A 21,486-nucleotide genomic window follows, 5' to 3' on the forward strand; every position below is an offset into this window, starting at 1 on the left:
AATGCAGAATGATGTCTAAATAATCATTCTTGTGGTTATTGATTCGGCCACTAGAACAAAGTCATTCATCGTGTAAGAAAAAAAAAAACAGCTTCAACTCCACAGGGAAAAGCATGTGCACCGTTACTAGATACCTTACCATTTCAAGTGTGTTAAAGGGATAGTTTGGTAAAAAAAAAAAAAAAAAAAAAAAACTCAAGTTGTTCCAAACAAGTTGCTGAACACAAAATAAGATATTTTGAAAAATGTCGATAACCAAACAGTTGATGGGACCCCATTGACTACCATGGTATTTCATTTTCCATACTACATAAATAACAAAAGCTGTCTTAACTAGCATTAGTAATAATCTTGTCATGTAGTGCTTGATAAAACAAACAAAGATATGTAAATACGTAAAGAATATGTGGCGTTTAAACAGGTTTAAAATCTGAGGTTACTCTAACAAAATTACCTTGATTTAAAAATCTCAAGAACACGTCACGCAAGATCACAAGACCATAAACGGCAAAATTTCTTCATTTAAGTAACCATCTCATGTTCCCTTTACTAACGGTTTTGTGGAAGGGCAATTATTGGCAAGGCAAGGCACTTTATTTTCTAGAGCACATTTAAAACAGACCACTGCTGACCAAAGTGCTGTACAATCACTTTAGACAATAAAATACATAAATGCATAAACACACAGGAACACACACAAATTCATAAAATTACATTGAACCATAAGCCAGAGAGAAAAAATAAGTCTTCAGTGAGGATTATTGGGGCAATTCACTTGCTAACTCCTTATGGAATGACCCTTCAAGTATCATTTCCTTCCCATAGTGGCTTTCAAGTGAGTAAAAATGCGTTTAGAATATTGCAATTGAATTTTGTCCTTCCAGTTTCTTAAACTGAGGTTATCAGAGTGAGACCCTGCAATTAGTTTAGGGCAGTTTGCTTAGGAAACACTAAAATGAAACCTATGCAACTATGAAAAAAAAAGTGTTGATAAGTTTTCAAATGCAATTTAAAGCAGCATTCACACCATTCATGCTCTACAGCTGTTCATATAAAAACACCAATTCATTTATTATGCAACGTACCCTTCCACAAAATCTTGAGCTCTGCAGGCATAGTGACTTCAAGTCACCACTTTGAACCTTTGCATTAAAACAAAAGCGCTGGATACTAATATTATCACAAAAACCAGTGATTAATTCAGTTTTCATATTCAGTTTAGCGAGCATAAAAGCTTAAAATAAAAGTCATAAAAGTCTGGATAATGTTCTGCCAATCTCTTTAGTTCTGACTAAAACATAATTGTAATGATTCACTTCCTTAATCATGCATGAAATCACCTGTATAAAACACTATTTCTAAGCTTAGTTAATAAGAGGTTTAACTCGTTCTCAAGACATGACAGCAATTTAAACAAGCATTGAAATGTTGTATGATCAATGTTTTTGACTGGATTGAGTTAAACTACATGAAATATGATGATGATGAATTTTATTTATAATGCACTATACATTTGACATCAAATCTCATAGTGCTTACATGAAAAAAATATAAATAAATAAATAAATAAAAATAAGATAAAATATGCATACAAAAAATATGCATACAAATATGCATACAAAGGATGTGCAAGGGCGGCTCCACATGCAAAAATCCACATGGTTGTGTTTCCATAGAAATTTAGTTGCCATGGTAAATTATTTCTTGTTGAGATAAAATGACTATTTTAAACAAAGAACTATCCAGCCATCATATAGTCTGTCTTGCCTGTCCCATTCAACACTTGTCTTCAACACTTGGCTTTCAGAAACAAACATAAATTTACACATACACTAAAGGAATGACATGCTAAAGGAAAATCATTTCAAATGCATTTCAGATCTTTTAATAAAGAAATTGTACAAACACTCCAAACATTAAGGGCAGAAGACAATATTTAAGCTGTCAGCAGAAAAATAGTGATAATTTAAAGATGCCTTTCCTGCTCAACACTTTCCCTGTCACAGCCTTTGTCTCAATAGAGCAATCACCCATCACCACGATCCCTCCCTCTAGCAGCTGCATGCATCAGAAGACACAGCTGCTGAGGCAGATTGCAAATATCAATGTAGACCACAGACTAAAGTTTTATGAGAATCATGAGAACAAAAAAACACTGGTTTTACTGTTAGTTCGACTGGTGGACTTGCATCATCTAAGTAGTGCAATACAAACTTACAGGTTTCTGAGGAATCCAATATACAAGACTTTTTTTTCTATTTTACCAAATCTAATACAAATATCCACTTTAAGAAAAATCCTACAATACAAAAGCCATGTGAGCTCCTAATTTTTTCTGATAATTTGTGTGGGTAGAAATGCATTAAATCTGATTAATTACTGAAATATCCAAAGCAAAGCTAAATCAGTATCTATCTCTCATTGGATTTGTTACGATGAAGAATAAATGAATACATGTGATATACATTTTGATTCATTTAATTTTGAAGAAATATAAAAAATAAACACATGATTCAGAAAATTATGAAAGCTCATTTCCACCCCAGAGTAAGAAATAAAATAAAAAGTTAGGTTACTGTGGTAAAGATTAAAATAAGAAGTCACAACTGGGAAATATAAAGTTGTAATTATGAGAAAATAAGGTCAAAAACAATCTTTTAACAATTTTACACTGATGCAGAGATATATGGGCTTCGATATTTTTTTACTGTACATTATGTAATGTTTATATACAGTATGTATTGAATTTATTAGTTTATTGTATAATTTAAGGCATTTATTTAGATTGTTTTTGGAGCCCTTTTCACTTCTCTCCCATTATCTGATTTCTCTACTGACATTACAATGGTTAAACAAACAAACAATCAAACAAATAAACAGCAGCAGTTGGCTCTAGTTACTAGCATGTTTGGATGTACCAAGAGAGTAATCTCGGTCATTGTCATTTCTCCATTCAAGGACAAAGCACTAATACTATATGACAACCTGAGTCTGCACTGACATTATGCTATAAAAGATAATTAAGGCACAATTAGCCATTTCTCAATAGCAAACCTAAAGCCCTGCGGTCAACAATCCACTAGTACTGTAGGTGAATGATGTCACAGCTACAAGCAACCTTTCCAGCAGCACACGTCACAGTCACAGAATATCTATATATAAATAAAAAATAACAACATAAAAAAACCCTCTCAAATCCAAATTAGACCAAAACAATAATATAGCAGATTGGGTGACAGTCTAGCAATGCCTTAAATAAAAACCAAAGACACAACAGTGTTACACAAATATAATAACTTATTTACCCAAATGATTCAAAACTTGTTTTACATATGAGTAGTGTGCATTACAGTTTTTACAAAAACATTACAAAAAAATGGTACATACCTGTTTATTTTCTCCTGTAAATATAGACCACTCAAAAAGAACATCATCATAAACAAAACATCATAAAAATGTCATTATTTTCATTTCCAGTGGTGGCCGCTGAATTTGTCATATGTGAATCTTAATCAACCAAACAGAAGAGCAGTGAACTAGGAAGGGTTCGGTTTAGATAAACTTCAAGAGAAGAGTGAAAGAGTGAATAGAGGCAAAGGATAGGGCAAAAAACAAGAATAATTTATTTTCCACTATTTAAAAAGGTGATAGATGTTTTGTTCCTCTCTCTCTTACCTCATGCAGCTTCACTCTTACTTTATTAATGGCCTTCAACCAGCGCAGACGGGAAGGAGAGAAAGGAGGTGGGCCATCCTCAAAGACACTAAAAAAAAAAGACAAATAAAAGACATAAGACCAAGTGGCTAAAATCACTTGCTGGAACAACACTTTTGGCCAATTTCTTATAAAGAGTATATTATACATTTACATGCATATAATTTGGTAAGTTAACTTTGTCATCTTTTAAAAGTATACTAGCATACAGATGGTCTTAAACCTAGACATGAACTAGGGAACAATTTCATGGGGTATTTAGATCAGAAACAAACGTTTAAAACATGATTCTGATAAAATTAAACAATCAAACAAAATTACAGTTGCAATCAAGATCAATGAATACACATTTTCCAGTGTTCCATTTATTTGAATATTAGCTTAATTTTTAAGTTTCATATGATTGTATCTTGTTTTATATTTCCTTGTCTTTACTAGATTAATTTACCATTCCTTTATTCACATCTATTCGGTGTGTAACACATACAGTACCTGTGCTGCCTCTCAGGTTTTTCCCCTTGATTAGAAACAGGTTTTGGCGTACTCTCCACTTGTACTTCTTTCTCCACATTAGCTAGTATCTCCCTTTCCCCTTTTTCTGTGTCATCTGAGGCTGGAAGAGGTTGAGCAACAACAGAAGACCTGATCTGAGTGTCTGAATAGCTTTGTTCTTCTGGCTCAGAGCTGAACTGGGAACTGGCTTGGCTAAGGTTACCAGAAGACCCAAATCGAGAACTGTCCACCGGGCTGGTGAAAGAAAACAAAAGATGTAAATATCAATATGCAAATATCTAAACCTAGTCACAAACTAAAATCCCACAGGTATCAATTGCAGTCCTTAGATTATGTTTAAAATGTGTTTGGGTAACAAGTCAATAATGTCATTACAGTAATGCAGTATGAAGAACCTTAGGGGAAAGTTGAATAAACACAGTGGGAGCAGACAGTGCTAATTTGAATGAACTGAAATACTAGATAAAGAAGATTCATCTTTAAAATGAATTAGTCGTAGAAAATAAATAAATCCAAAAACAGTTTAAGGGATTCGTAATTTCAGGAGCAGGCAATTTTCTTGAAATGTTTGTTATGTTATGCATGTCTTGACAAGTGATAAGAAACCAAAATAAAAAATGTTCAATAATGTGAATATAAAACAAATTAATAATTTTTAATAAAATTAATAATAATAACTAATACAAATTAGAATATCTTGAAAAGATGGAGGGAAATGTTCACAATTAACCATAATAAATGGTATAAGAACAGACATTTATTATGATCTTACTAGCCTTTTATCAAAGGTTTGCTGTAGAAGTCTCCCTGGTGGCTTTTCTGCACTGGAATCTTTATCTGGAATGTCGTTTTTCTTATCTATGCAATCTTGGGAAATTCGAGATTTCTCTATATGTTCGAGTTCCAGACAGGATGGCCCTTGTTTAAGTGCTGTTGGACTCTCTGGACTTGTGTCAAAGCTTGGCTGCTTATGTGAAGAGTTGTCACTTGGACCTTCTGTATCACTGGGATCTGCACTTCCTGTGACCTCTGATTCAGGTGACAATTTATCAGCCTCGGGTTCATACATTTCTTCATGTCTCAAGTCTAGGTGTTTGGACTGGGTTGCAGGAGGGGTCTGAGGGGGTGAACTTTGCCATGGGAAGCCTATTTTCCTTCCAAACATTGATGACATGGTCTCTTCCTTTGCAGTAGCTGACTTCTCTTCTGGGAAGAGGCCCACAGACAAACCATTGAAACCGGAAAGTAGACCACTGCTCTCTGCTTGTGGCTGTGAAGGGTTGGTGCTGACTGAAGGGGCAGGAGTGGAAGAGCCAAAAAAAGAGCTGAAAGGTTTGGCTCTCTCTGCTGCACCAGACATCAAACCACCAAAAGAGGATGTTGACAAACCAGGTAAAGTAAAAACACCTTTAGAAGGTGGTGAGGTTGGTCGTTTGTCTTCATCTAGTATTTTTGGTGTAGATGGTGGGGTTTCAGTGTCTCCTGGTGGTACCTTTGAGGATAAACCCAATACAGATGTCTGTGTGTGAATAGTTTCAGATGTATCATTGATCTCCTTGTTTTCATCTCTTGTTTCATGCGAAGAGTTGACCTCTTGCTCTTCAACAACCCTAAACGACTCAGAATCACATTCCCTCAGTTCTTCATTAACTAATTTAGTACCTGTCACAGTTGACTCAGATTCAGAAACTGCACTTGACTCATTAACATTGAGGCTCATTTGTTCTTTAGAGTCTTGTGTTCCATCGTTACCTTCAGTTTCAGTTTTCTCTGGCAGCTTGGTTTCATCTGATTTTGTTGCTTCTGTACCTTTAAACAATCCAAACAAATCACCAGTGAGAGAGTCTGTTTGCAGGCTAGTTGGGAGATTAAAAAATGAGCTCTTCTGCTGTTGTGGTGGTTGTGGGGCAGTGGATGTAGGGGATGACTTAAAGAAAGAGGTCTGTGGCACTGAGAAGAAACTAGAAGTTGCTGGCTTGCTAGAAGCACTAGGGCCAGAAAACATTGACATAAAGCCAGAAAATGCAGCAGGTTCTGGGGGTCTTTGAGAGCCAGGGATTCTTGGTCTTGGTTGACCAAAAACTACAGGTCTATGTCCTCTTGGATCAGACATTCCAGGTCTGGGCTGACAAAAAGGTCCAGCCATTCTTGGTCTTGGCTGAGCAGGAAACCCCAGTATTCCTGGCTGAGGCGCAATCATTTCTTGTTTAGGCTGTTGCTGCTGCTGCTGCTGAACAGAAGAAATAAGCTGTGAATCTAAAGATGGTTGCATGGTTGCCACCATTAATGTTTTGTCACTTTCTTCTGATTTTGTGATTTCATCTGTTTTGTTTTCTTTAAGGTCTGCTTGTTGGCTGTCAGAAATTCTGTCTGTTATTTGTACATCATCACCTTTTCCAGATTCTTCAATGAGAGTTTTCTGATGTTTTGTGCGTTTCTCAGAACCCAGATGTTTGTTCATTTCTTGAGACTTTTCCAGTTCCAGACATTCTTCTGATTCCACATTTTTCTCCACTGGTTTGTCAGCTTTTTCTTGTAATTCAGTCAGTTTTTCAGGCTCTACAGCTTTATCAGACTCTAATGACACCTCTGATGGTTTTTCAAGCACAACAGGCTCTGCAACTCGCCCTTGCCTGGATGAATTATCAAGAACAAACTGGTTTAAATCGGGTTTCTCTGGACTGGTGGCTGCAGTTTCTTTGTAATTTTCCATGTCCATCTCCTCATTTTTAAATTGCTCATTAATAGTTTGTTCCTCATGTATTTTGTCAACCACTAAAGTTTCTTCATTTTTAGATTGTTCGTCTGTCAGATGTACAACCTCTTCGGTCTCATTTATTGGTGTCATGCAATCAGTTTTCTTTGAACAAGTGTCTACAGTTTCTTTGTAGCTTTCCATGTCGAGCTCCTCATTTTTAAGTTGCTCATTAAAAGTTTGTTCCTCATGTATTTTGTCAACCACTGAAGTTTCTTCATTTTTAGACTGTTCGTCTGTCAGATGTACAGCCTTTTCATTCTCATTTATTAGTGTCATGATTTTAGTTGTAATATTACCATTTATGCATGGCAGCATTTCATCAGTCTTCCCTGTAACATTCATAGAGTCTTCCTTAATTTCATCACACGGTTTTTGATCCATCTTAACAGGAGATTCAGTTGTGTTCTCTACAGAAACCTCTTCTTTATCCTCAACAGATGCATTTTCATCTGTAATTGATTTAGTTAAAGTTGTGGGTGTTATATGGCATGTCAGAGAAGCCTCCTTTATAGTGGTAACATCCACAGATTTTGAATCTGATTTCTTATCATCCATGAAAGACATGATGTTGAATCCAGTAGATTTTGTTTTATCAGAAGAAAACACTGAGGGAACTTTAAAGAGACCTTCTGGCTCAGAGCCTCCAGTTGGACTTTGCCCACTGAACATGGAAAACAATCCTTTTCCTGTTGTCTCCTTATTGATAGATTCAGTTGCAGCAGCATCAGTTGGTGCTTGAGAGTGAGAACTACTTCCACCAAACATGGAAAATAAACCAGGCCCATTGTTTTCTTTGGCACCAGAACCAGGCAAAATACCTCCAAGAATTGAGGACCCAGATCCAGGTGTTTTTGCAGCAACTCCACCTGTTGGTGCTGTCTGCTGAGAAGACCCACTGAACACAGAAAAAAATCCTTTACCCAGTGGTTCTTTGGAAGTGGGCCCCCTTGGGGTTGGACTCCTTTGACCAGGTCCTGATGTAGTCCTTAGAACATGTGCTGGTGGCCCTCTTGGTCCAGGTCCTGAAGCCACCCTTGGAGTAGGCACGTGTGGTGGTCTTTGTCCTACGGGCAGACCTTTTGGGCCAGACACAGGTGGACCTTCCTGGTCAGGTTGTGGCTGAGCAACAGATCCGCTAAATATAGAAAACAGGCCCTTTCCAGGTGGAGGGGCAGATGAGGCAGGGGTTGCTTGAGGAGCAGCACTTCCAAACATTGAGAATAATCCTGTACCCGGCGTTTCATTGGAGGATGAGGACCCAGGGATTATTCCTCCTAGTATGGACTGTCCACTCTGAGGTTGAGATTCACCCAAAGATGGGCCAAAAAGTGAGAATATCCCTTTGCCAGATTGCTCTTCGACAACTGTGTCTTTGAGAGTGGAAGGAAAAGCTGGTTCAGTGCTGTTGGGTGTGGTTTCTTCAGTTGATCTTGCAGGCCCTCTTTTCTGCACTTCCACTTCCTTTGTACTTGGTTTAGATTTTGATATGGAGGTTTTCAGAGTGTCTTCTGAAGGTACTTCTTCTGTTCCTGAACACACTGGTCCAGGAGTAATACTCAGTTTGTCAGACATTACTTTAGGTGATTCTTCATGATCTTTAATTTTTTCTTCATACTTTATTGATTCAGTGTTTGCACCATCTCCTAGGTTTGACTCTTGTTTAAAACCAATGTAAACTTGGTCATCTTTATTGTAATCTTCTTCAAGATATGTTTTTTCAGAAGAGCTGACCTCAGGGCAGATACTTTCTTTTTGTTCAACAGTGCTTAGCATTAATGGTGTTGATGCATCCTCGATGGAGTCATCATGTTTAATCTCAGAAACATCTGTAAGAGCCTCTGGAGATGCCATTACTTTAGATAAATTATTTTTGATGCCCTGACTGTCAATTCTTTTAGATGCCACATCCACTGTAGCTAAATTCTCTTGAGAACCAACAGTACTTTCCATAGGGGTCTTGTCAATGAGAGATAAAGCAAAAACATCTTTCTCTGTTGTATCAAGTTCATCTGTCAAGATATCTTCTTCACTAGGACAGTCTTCAGGACTGCTAGCCTCTGAAATCATGATCTGAGGGATAAGCATCTTTCTTGGTCCCAAACCAGATCTAACTAATGTTCTCCCCTCTAGCTCAGTGGGTGAAACTGTAGTGAAAGAAGGTACCTCTTCGATAGACATCATCTCAGACAAAACAAACTGTTGGGGGGTAACATCTAATTGACTAACATTGTGCACCACAGTATCTTGTGTTGAAACAGATTCAGACATTGCTGCTGTTTGTGGTACGGAGGCATGTGAAGTTGCTTGAATTGTGATATACTGGGCATCACATCCATTTTCTGTAGCTGAATGATGTAGAGTAGACATTTTATCTGGTTGGGCTGAATCAGTCTGGTTGCCAGACATAAGCATAACTGGTGCATCATTCAATTGTGTTTGAAGTGTTAAAGGGGTAATTGTAGATCCACTGAAAGATGTAGGAAGGCTGCTGGCAACCGGAAAAGATGTATCACTTGAGACTGAAACTTCAGCAAAGGGAATGCTTTCAGAAGTGTTTACTTGAGACTGTGACTCTACTGGCACCAAAACATCAATTGGGTGAGAAATTGTGCCACCAAATATTGGAGCCCAACTTTCAGCAAATGCCTCTGTGATCTGAGGAACTGATGTTCTGTTATGTTGTACTAGTGAACTTCTTAAAGATTGGTCAATGTGGAAAACTCGATCTGGTGGAACTTGGGAAACTTCATTAAGTTCAACAGGTGGACTTAATACAGAAGTTGGTATAGTAAATACTGGACTTGGAAAAGGCTCTGTGGGTGGATCGACTAAGGATGGTGGTGCAGTATGTGCTTGACCAGAAGTTATTATGGTTCCACTGAACACTGATTTATCAGCTGTTGTTGTCACTGTCCCGTTTGGAGATGTAATTTCTTGGTTGAATTCAATACACTGATGAAGTGATGGTTTTATGATTGACTGTATCATTTGATCACCTCTTTGTGAGACATTAGGTGTTGTTGGCTCTGAGCCTGCTCCATCAAATAACGATATCAATCCTTTGACCTTCGTCTTTGTGGCTGGGCCTGAAATTGAGACTTGATATGGAGGTAGTTGACGACCATCCATAACACTTGGCATGACAGCTGGACTTGATGAATATGGTCTTGGACATACCATGGAAACTTCAGAGTTTGTAGTACTTGTGGGTACGACGACTACTGATTCTAGTACAATGGCAGGAGTCATTACTGGCAAGATTGCAGTAGTAGACACAAAGTTAGATGACAAACCCTGGTCAGGTATGGAAACATCTTGAACAGATATAACTGGGACACTTGAAGTATGACCAAGTGTTTTGTCGAACACTTGCAGCTTTTCGTTGAAAGTAGATTTCCCATTCTGAAGGATGCAATTATCTTCTAAGCTTTCCACTGTTGATTGCTTGATAAGACCTTTCGGTCTAGAGACAGTAGTTGAAGTAATTATTTGCCCAGCCTGCTGAATAAGTTGACTCCCTTCATTCTCAGTTAATGTCGAGGGAACTGACTGGTGTCTTATCATCTGCCTACTACTGACAGATATTTGAGCTGGTTGCTGATTAGTTGTATGCTCTGAGCTATTTATGTGAGGCATAGAGTTTTGAGGCAGGTCACTGAAGGTCACCACTTTAGATGAATCATTGATTTCTGTAAAGAGCAGAGAGCCATGTGAATCAACCCTTGTACTGCTTGCAAATGGAAGTCCTTTATCCAGAAGCTGTGGGTTGACTGATTCAGCAGGTTCATTTTGTGCCTCCTTTATTTGCACAGAATGTTTGGAGAAATGCATATCAGTTCTATGCAAATTATATTTCATCTGAACTGATGTATCTGCCATTTGAGTTGGCACGTTGGACTGAAAAGATGGATATGATGCTTGAGATTTAGGTAAATTATTTGATTGGGTGGCCAATATTTCCGGATTTTCTGACAGTTGGGGAGAATCCTGCTTATTTGTTGAAGTGGAACTCTGAACAGCATATATAGGCACTGTCCATGCCGATGTGTCCAGAGTAGATATGCTAGTAGTTCTTGGAGATGAAAGATCTTTGACATCGTCACGTTTGTTTCTATTTACATCAATAATTATGCCAGCAGTCAAGTCAACAGCCCCAACATAAGATTTCTTAAAAGTAATACTACCATTTTTGGGATATCTACTTCCAATACTTGATTTCTCCTCTTCAGTTATAGTAAAATCCACAGGATGTCCATTCTGAAGAACTAAGGAGCCGTTGTGCTTTGTAGGTGAAACAATGCCAGAAAAGTCAACCGGTTTGCTTAAGGCCTGAGATTCTACAGCTTTTAGCTTTGAGATTGGGAATATTCCATTTCGATGATAGGTAGGGATCTGCTGGCGCAACAAAGTTTCTGTAGTATGACGTCCATACAATAATTGCATTCGGTGTTGATTACATTTTTCTTCTAGTAAGGATATACAGTGTTCCGTTTTTTGAGGGATCTGCTCAGAAGGTGAAAAAGATTCACCTATTAATGGCATTCCTATTGAATCTTTTCTTGAATGTTTGTTGATGGATACTTTGTCTTTGACAAGAGGCAATACTCCATTTAGAAGCATTTCTCCTGTTGATGAGTTAGACATCTTAGAAGTTGATCGGACCACAGACATATCAATAGTGGATTTAATTGTGTTAGCTGGTGCCGAAGGTACTTTTGTTCTTTGAGCTATAGTTGATTTCAAAGAAAAAGAGGACTTTTTATCAGGCAATCTGATTTGCCCTCGAACTGGTTTAGGATACAAAGGAGGTTCTATAATAAGAGACACACCAGCTAGACTTTTTAATACTTCAGCATCAGTGGTTGTTCTTGTCTTTACAAGTGACAGCACACCAGCTTCAATGATAAGGTCTCCAGAAATCTCTGATTGCTCTGACAAGAGTTTTGGAGACATGTCAACTATGTCCCTGATTATATTAGCTGGTGCTGTGGGTATTCTGTTGGGTTGTCCTGAAAGAGATGATTGCCGTGTAATTTGTAATGTGGCAGCTTTGCTTTGAAAGAAACCCACTTTAGCAGAGATGTGTCTGACTTCAAAGGATGGCTGGCTTGAAGTAACACTATTCTTTTCTTTTAGTGTTTTCTTATCTGAACTTTGCTGCACTTGTGATGGAGATGTAGACTCCGATATAAAGTTTTCTTGGGAATTAGAGGGTGTTACAATTAAAGGCAATCCAACAGATGTCCCTTTGGCAATCACAGTATCTGATGTTTTTCTTTTCATCAATGGCATTGGAGATAATTCTTCTTTTTCATCTTGGATTTTTTCAGTTGGCTTTGTAGACATATCTACAATTGTCCTAACTGCACTGGCTGGAGCATAGGCTGCTTGCCAACTAGGTTTTTGTCGGCTTAAGACTGGACTGAACTGTGATGTTTTCAAATCCATCTTCTGTTGCGAAGAATCACTTTGTGTAACATTTGATTGTGATTCATAACTCCTGAGAAGAGTTTTCAACTGTTGTGTTGGAGGCTCCACAATCAAAGAGATACCAACAACTTCTTCATTGCCATCTGAGCTCGATGTTGATCTTGCTCTCACAAGTGGCAGTGCTTCCTTTTGAACTGCCCCAGTTACCACAGCCGAATGAGTAGTTGATTTTGCAGACATATCTAATGTAGCTTTAATTGCATTTGCTGGAGCAGTTGCTCTTTGAAGATAATGAGAGGGTTGCACTGGAAAACTTACAGTTCTGTTATAATGATGATTTTGGCTGTGTAAAACAAGGCCTTCCTGGTTAAACTTGGAGTCACTAGATAAGAGCTGTGGCATTGATTGATGCCTTTGTGGTAGAAAATTTTTCTCCGGTACTGATGGCTCAACAAGCAAAGGCAGTCCAACAAGCTCTTCGTTGCCATCTGAGATTGATGTCGACCTTGCTCTCACAAGTGGCAGTGCTTCTTTTTGAACTGCCTCAGTTACCATAGCCGAACGAGTAGTTGATTTTGCAGACATATCTAATGTAGCTTTAATTGCATTTGATGGAGCAGTTGCTGATTGACGATAACGAGTGTGTTGCAGTGGCAAACTTGCAGTTTTGTTGTAAATACGGTTTTGGATGTGTAAAACAGGGTCTTCTTGGAAAAACTTGGACTCACTAGATAAGAGCTGGGGTAATGATTGATGCCTTTGTATGAGAAGATTTACCTCTTGTGCTGATGGTTCTACAAGCAAAGGCAAACCAACAGAACCTGTATTAATTTCTGTAAGAGAGGCACGTCTGCTTCTTACAAGGGGTACAGCTTCAGTTGCTGAGCTCTCAGTTATTATTGTCCCCATATCTTTTTTGACTGTCTTTGAAGTCATATCCAGAGTTGCTTTGACTGAATTAGCAGGAGCAGTGCTCTGATTATATGATTGTCCAGTCATGGAACTAATTCTCAAGGATTCACTAGCAAGAGAAGTCTGCCTTATGAGGCCAATATGTTTATTTTGAGAAGGCTTCTGCAATGCTGGTCTTAACATTGGTGATGTCTTTATTTCAGAACATGTATAAGGGGATGGTGCCCGAGGTATGGAAGTTGGCACCTGGCTGGGTTTGGCACTTTGCTTAAATGGCCCTCCCTCTAGCCTATCAAGTTGAGCTGGTGTTGAGGCCGGCTTGAATGCTGCCTTTGAGGGCGAATCCACCAGGACTCTGTTAGAGCTTACCTGAGTACTGTTCGCCTGGGGTATCTGTTCTGAGGCATGTCTAGCAAGCTGAGGTTTTTGCTTTTGTGATATGGGTGCCTCATTGCCACCACTCTCATTTTGTCTGGGAACTCCACAGTCTGGAGGAAAGTACTGTGATCTGCTTCTCTGAGAGGGTGGAGCAGATACAGTTCCGATAGGTACATCACACATTGTCAAGAAAAGATTGCTGACCTCTAGAGCTGGAAAGGTGACATTGATTTCTTTCACTCCCTTATTTAACTCAACAGTCAGATCAGTAGCCGCTGTCTCACTCATGTCAGATGTCTCTATAATCTGGTTTTTAACTTTTATTTTTGTTGTGGTAAAGTCAATGACATCCAGAATAGATCTTTCAGCATGAGTATCTAATGGAGTTTTCTCATCATTACCTTTGTCTTTTTTGATCATGGTTCCAGAGAAATCCATAGGTTTACTACAAAAAAAAGAGTCGACTGCCATTTGAGGTTTGTTAAAAAGTAAATTCTGTGGTGGTGGCAATGATATTCTTTGATTTGACATCACTGTGCAAGGTTTTAGCTTTAAGGGAACTAATTCAGTCTTAGAGCCTTCAAAATTAGACGCTTTCTCTGAGCCTTCAAAATTCAACACTTTATCTGATAAAGGAGACTGTTTTGACTGTGATGGCTGTCTTGCCAGTTTGTGTTTCTGAGACATAGCAGAGGACTTAGAAGCAATACTTGTGAGTTGCATGCTCAAAACTGAGGCTGGTAGAGTAGGTAATACTTGAGGTGTGGTTGTTGCACTGGGCTGTCTAAACCCATCCTGCTTTGTTGAACTTACTGGTGTTACAGGAAGTGTCCTAGTTGATGTATTTGGCTTTCCATTGCTCTGCAGTAGATCAGGAAGTTTTCTAGAAGTGGCCTGAGGTTGTGGTGTAATTATGGATCCTGTTGGTGCTGTACTTTTAGCTGTTTGCGGTGAAGTAGTGGTCTTTTCAATAAAGTTTCCAATGGTGAAAACAGGATGGGAAGTTTGCTTATTCTGAGTTTTCTGGTCAACAGGCTTATCATCTACATGTCCAATCATGATTTCAGGAATTGAAGGTTTCATATTTGAGGGATAATGTCTATAGCCAACTGATGAAGTAGACATAACTTGAGAAGAGGACTGCTGCACAGATACTTCGGGAAAAAGGTCTTTAATACCCTGATTTCTCCAGTATGGCCCTCCATAACATGGATTATTTGCTTTACTTGAGAGGTCAGCTGCTACTTGTTGCTCCTCAATAGAAATTGTACTTGGCTTTTCTGAACCCATTTTTACTTTTTTGAGTTTGTACACACTGAAGTCAACAGGTTGCTCTGTCTGTGCATTTATGGACTCCAGAAACATTTGGGAGAACCGCTCAAGGTTCATGTTCATAATCCTGTCACCTTTCTGTAGAGCTGAAGTCAAATCAACAGGAGCATTTAAGAGCTGTGAGTCACACTGATGTTTTTCTGGTATCCAAAGCACTTCATCTTCATTGAATAGAGGTATTTTAAAACCACAAAGCGTCACTTTTGTTTTATCTTTTTTATGCAGAATACTTGAGATATTTTCAGTGATTTGTTGTAAAACACGGCTCTCCTCTGGGGTTGCACATGCATAAAGGTGCTTACCAGCCCTATCAGTCAAAAGAGAGTATATATATTCTTCATCCATGTAAACATAATAGCCACAGTCTCCTTCCTCAGCTGACCACCACATTCCCTGCTCCAACAAGGACAGCCACTGCTGGTACCACTCAGAATCTTCAAAAAACATGTCATCCTCTATATCTCCACTAGCAGGCATAGCACTACTGAGGTTGACTGCACCTGGAGTCAAATCCAATGGCCCCTTTTTTTCAGCGAGTCGTCTGAAGAATCTTGAGTCAAATTTAAAATCCAAATGTGGTTTCTGGGTCTTTTTTGAGGCATTTTTTCCTTTTAGTCTACAGTCTGACATTGACTGGGATGAATATAGTTTTGCTGTTGCATCCATTGAGAGGTTAACAGCAGCTGCTTTCTCCATCCAATGCTTTTTGCTTATTTTATCACTGAAGTCATCTAAATGGTCACAGTCTCCCCAGGATTTCCTGTTTGTGTTACTCATGTCAAATACAAAAATATCATCTCCATTTGCTAGTGGAAGACTACTTTGAAATGGCAGATTGACAACATCCTGCCAAGGATAGGAGGGTATATGGAACTGATTAGGATCCATATTTTTCAAAATCCACCATTCAGGTGTCTCTACAACTGGTTCAGAAGGAAATGGCATTCCCACTTGATTAGCAGAATAACAGTCTGGAACTTGTGTTGCTAGGGTCTCCAATAGAGCATAATCATTCAGTTGCTGCCAAAGAAGAGCTTCTATAAGACACTGATGTTCATACAGTTCTGGGGGAATCACACCATGCTCAGCAAATGTAAACAATAGATCTTGGTATCCATAATTAGTGGACGTGCCATATAAGAGTCTATGGATCTCCTCCATGTACTGTTGCGTGGATTGCACTGCAGGATGCAGATTATCAGGTTGTTGAGAAGCTTCACTTACTAATAAGTTTGACTCTAAACTCCCGGTGCTACTGGTAACTGAAGTAGTGGGCTCATCTTTACTCTGCTTAGACATTAGTCGATCAAGAAAGCCCTTCTCTTGGTCTTTACTTTTTGCTGGAGAGTCATTTTCACAGGCTCCAGATTTAAAAATCCCAGAAAGCACACCACCAATATTGGAACTACTTTTTGTTTCTTCCTTGGTCTGAAGAGAAGGAAGTTTGGATGAAGTATCTTCCTCTGATGCCTTGCTAAATAATCCAGATAAGAAAACTTTTTTATCTTTTTCAACACCACCATCTTCAGAGGACAAATGTTCAACTGGTTTGGCCCTCTGAATCTGTGGGCGGCCTTGACTAGGTTTAATTCCAGAATGGTCTTGTTGCTTCTGTTCCGGTCTCTGACTAGGAGAACCTTCATTTGTTGCTGTTGGTTCTTCAGCTGTTGTAGTAAGTTTGCTCAAAAACCCAGACAAGATGCTACTAGACTTATTTTGCTGATTGTGTTCACTTTGAACAGACGCATTTGCTGGCTGATTGCTTGACTGAGTATGTTGTTGCACAGATTCATCAGAGGTGGCCATTTTGAAAATGCTAGAAAATAGACCACCAGACTGTGTTGCTCCTTGTGACGCAGTCTGACCTTGACGTTCTAGACTTTGCAGCTGGCTTCCAGAGGCAGAATCTGGCTGCTGTCCTACAGTAGGTGATTTCTGAGTTGCAGCTTCTGAACCCATTTTCAAAAGACCAGAAAGAAGTCCACCCAATTGGCTTGGGGGTGGCTGCTGGGTAGACGTTTGACTCTGTCCTGATGCATCTGGCCTACTTGTTTGTTGGTTAGGCTGACCTACAGGAACAGATTTTGTTGACTGAACTGGAGTATCGACTGATGCACGGTTGTTGAAAAGGCCTGAAAGCAAACCCCCTTGTGGTGTATCAGGAGTTGATGGAGTATGAGAGGGAATCTGATTTTGTCTTTGTAAAGGCTGCCTGTTTCCCTGCTGCTGTTGACTGGTTCCAGGTGGTTCTTGTTGTGACTGTGTTGGTGTTGAAAAAAGCCCAGAAAAGAACCCACCCTGCTGGGGGGCACTTGCATTTTGACCAGATCTACTGATTTGTTGCATGGTTTGTGACTGGGGTTGTGCAGTGGCAGTATCTGCAATCTTATTAAGCAACCCAGAGAACATTCCGCTTGGTCCATTTTGTGGTACCTGGTGAGGTGGAACTTGGTTTTGTTGTGGCAAGTTTTGTCTGTTAGTTTGCTGTGCATTAGGTTGCTGTGCATTAGGTTGACCAGAACAAGGGGCTTCCTGCTGTGGATGACTTAGGGGAGCTGGATCTTTGGCGTTACTAATGTCTGAAGCACTCATACCAAACAGGCCAGAAAGGAAGCCACCTGTCTGAGAAGGTGACGGTTGTTCAGGGAGTTTAGTGCTCTGTTGTGAGGTCAGGGTCTTATTTCCAGGATGTGTCTGTTGAGGAGCACTCTCTGGGGCTGTTAGCTTGTTAATAAATCCTGAAAACATTTCACTTGCAGTAGCAGGTGGAGGTTGTGGCTGTGCATTTGGTTTGATGGCTTGTTGTTGATTAGGCTGACTGCCAGGGCCACTTGGATGTTGTGACCCTGCAATAGCATTTTCTGTTAGTTTTAGGAGCCCTCCCAAAAGTCCTCCTGTTTGACCTGGAGGTGGTTCAACTGGCTGCGGCTGAAATTGCAGTTGACTGTTTGTGTCTGTTTGTTGTTGACTTGGTTGTGCACAACTACTCTGTTGTGATGTTTGCTGCTGCTGAGTCTGGGATAACTCTCCGGGTGCTGGGACAGTCTCAGGTTTGGCCAACTTCAAAAGCCCAGATAAGAAACCTCCTGATTGAGGCTGAGGTGAAGCTCCTTGAGATGGCTTGGAGGTGCCCTCCAATGCTACTTGCTTAGTGACATTTTGATTTTCAAGGCCCGGTGCTGACTGGATATTTGCCGTTTCAGGGTTTGAAACTGTATCACTGGCCAATTTGAATAAACCAGAGAAAATTCCAGTGCTCTGCTGTGGTTGGCTGGGGTTTTGAGTTTTTGCAGGTGATTCTTGAAGGGAGCTCCCTTCGTTGGAGGGCTGTTGCTGTAGTTTACCTGCTAATTGGCTGCTTGTGGTAAAGTTTTCTGGGGCAGCCATTTTCAATATTCCTGACAACACTCCTCCTGACTGAGGAGGTGCAGCCCCAGGTTCGTTCTGGTTTGAGTTCTGGGTGCCAGTAACAGTGGAAAATAGCCCTGAGAATAATCCACCCTGTTGATGTTGACTAGAATTTGTTTGGAGTTTGTTGTTTTCAGATAAAAGACCAGATAGCAAGACCTGAGACTTGGGGTGTGCTTGTATATCAGTTTGTGGCTTTGGTTGCACCTGAGACTTTGAACGACATTGGTCCTCAAGCTTAGCATTTGCTCCATCTTGAAGTTTTGACGGATTTTCATTTCTCTCAGCTTGGTCTGCATCCAGTGCATTTATTTTAATCTCACTTTGATTTTCAGTAGACAGGCACTCATTATGACATTTTTTAACGGTTTCTATGACTATATCTGCAGAAGCTTCTTCTACATTGGCTGGTTTTACAGGATTCACAACAACAGTGGGAATACTTTGTGCAGGTGCTGTTGGCTTTGGTGAGGCTTGTGTTCCAATCTGTGGCTTTGGTGGTTCAGTTGGACTTGCTTTAAACAGATTAGAGAACCAACCAGTATCTGTATTTCCTTTGGAAACACTTTCAAGCAATGCAGAACGACTGGGCAGTGGCGATTTAGCACCAGTTTGGTGTCCGTCAGGTCTAGATGGATTGGGATCTTCACCTGTTGTCAATTTTAAAAATCCAGAGAGCACACCACCTTCTTGTTTAGGCACCGGAGTACTAACTGGAGCATCTGAGGAAAAGAAAGGAAGCTTTAATTTATTGCCAAAAGTACCAGACACATCCTCTGATTTTGGAGCCTCGACTGGCTTAAAAATAGAGAACATTGAGGGGGCCTCAGCTGGCTTATCATCAGATGTATTGTTTGAAATGAGTGAGTTCAATGACTTCTTAAAGGGGCTAAAGAATCCAGTGTCTTCTGCAGGTATGTGACTGGCAGACTTTGCTTCAGTTTTACTCTCTCCTAGCTTGAACATAGCCCCTCTGAGCATGGAATCATGTAATTCTCCAGATGATTCTGTTTCAGGTAAGAGCTCAACTGACCCACTTCCTGATCCCCCACATGAGGACTGGTGCTCAGGTTGTGTGCCAGACCCCTCTAAAGAAAAACTCTTGGATTTATCCATTGATGCGTCTTTAGACTCTGTGTTTCCCTGATATATATTTGGTTGTGAAGTATTGGCAGCACTAGATTTGTCTCCAAAAAGCCTGAAAGGGCTCAATCTTCCAAGCACTGAACCAACCACTGTTTGAGTCTGACTTGGAGTGGAGTCCTGAGTTTGAGAGCCACTTGAATCAGTAATGTTTGTAGCATCAGTCTCTGATGTGGCACTAGGTGGTCGACTGACCTCTGGGGACTGAAATGGCAACAGTGACTGCAAAGAGAACTTCTTATCTGCACTGGCTTCCTGATTAGCAGGTGGTACAACAGCAACAGGAGTTGGACTACCAGTGGGTTTAGGTATGAAAGAGAACAGTTTGGAAATACCAGACTCTGCCTGGGGAGGAACTGGAGATGGAGATTTTGCTGCCAATTCTGTTGATTCTGTCATTTCAGCTGCTGGTTTAGTATTTGTGAATGAGTTAAGCAATGAGCTCATGGCATTTTTAACACCTGTAATACCTTGTTCTACAGCATTTTCCTCTTTTACCTCAGCAGGTTTACCCTCAGTTTTCATTTCTTCACTCCCTGTTTCTGTTTTTGTGACAGATTTTTGCATTGATTCATATTTACTAATTTCCTCCTCTCTTCCAGCCAGATATTCTGACACAGTGTCAACTAAGTTTTGAAGTTCATCCATAGTATCATGATACTCCTTATTTGGTTGCTCCACAGATGACACCATTTCATCTGGGCCCCTTGTGCAAATATCCCCCATGCTACCATGTTGTTCCTTATGACATTGTGACCATTCATCATAAGAGGAAATATATCTAGAGTTATTGTAGTAACGGTCATATTCAAATTGTGCATTCTCGTCTACAAACGCAATATCATCCAGCTCCTCCTCAGACCCAAGAGAGAACTGCATTTCATCAGATCCTACAGAACCGTATTCACTTCTTGCTCTCATCCTGGCGTCCTCCTCCTCACAATAAATTGTGTAGTTCTCAAGGGTGTCTTCAAAAGAGGTTTTGGCCCACATCCTGGTTTTGTACAACAGCCCCTCCGTATTTAATGCTTGGTCTGCCCTGCGAAGTTTCCTAATTGAAGGGATGATGGAAATCTCGGGAGGGGAAATTTCATCCTCAAAATTTCTAGCTTCCTTATAGACCAAACGGACCTCACTGCTGCCTGTGGCTGTTCTCCTGATGGGATTTCCAGATGCAACATACTCCTCAGCGTCCTCAGGGGACATTGCGTCACACTCTACTGTCTGGTAGAATTGACTGTCTTTGGAGTCACCCGGGCTGCTCACGATTCTATAAATTTCACTCTTGGTCTCATCATCATCATCCCAGGTTTTCTGGGCTGGTTCCAGGTAATCATCCAGTATGTTGTCATTAATTTTGTATTTGGTCTCCCAGTCTTCCACTCCCATGCCTGAGTCCACTGGAATCATCCGGACATCATCTGTACCACTTGAAAATCTGATGTGCATAAAGTGAAAGTGCCAAAGGCATGGATGAGGATGAGGATGAGAATGAATAGAAAGAGAAATTAACAAAATCTTCAAATCAAAATATATAGATGAATAAAAACAAAGAAATAAAAATTTATGTAACAAGTGAAATGATGTAAAATATTTTCTGAAGGTAAATTGACGGCAAAAAATTACTTAACTTTATTTTTATAACTTAACTTTAGAAGCGATTCTTAGATATGACTTGGCTTCATAGATTACATCTTGAAAATAAGTGCATTTTGTCTTACTGCATGACCGACTTTTGAACACTGCACATGTGTTTAACTTGTTTAAACCTAAAACAAGTAAACAATTTTGCCAGTGCAGAAAGAAATACACTTATATTCAAAATACATTATCTAAAAACAACTCATAGTGCTTATTCAGGGTTGCATCAAATAAATATATCTTGTTTTAAGGATTTC

At 39.7% G+C, this 21,486-nt stretch overlaps 1 protein-coding gene across 1 annotated transcript in view; it reads right to left on the reverse strand.

Moving 5' to 3' along the window:
* The window catches only part of LOC143749307 (uncharacterized), a 115,718-nt gene that overhangs the window by 53,892 nt on the left and 40,340 nt on the right, over positions 1-21,486 (reverse strand). Inside the window, exons 10-12 of the mRNA XM_077241846.1 lie at positions 5,004-21,026; positions 4,207-4,461; positions 3,676-3,763 (exon numbers count right to left, since the gene is read on the reverse strand). Coding sequence (XP_077097961.1) covers positions 3,676-3,763; positions 4,207-4,461; positions 5,004-21,026 — 16,366 coding nt within the window. The remainder of the gene's footprint in view (positions 1-3,675; positions 3,764-4,206; positions 4,462-5,003; positions 21,027-21,486) is intronic.

Source organism: Siphateles boraxobius, unplaced genomic scaffold, assembly GCF_051911475.1.
Source record: "Siphateles boraxobius isolate OS27281-9 unplaced genomic scaffold, OSU_SipBor_1 24, whole genome shotgun sequence".
Lineage (NCBI taxonomy): Eukaryota > Metazoa > Chordata > Actinopteri > Cypriniformes > Leuciscidae > Siphateles > Siphateles boraxobius.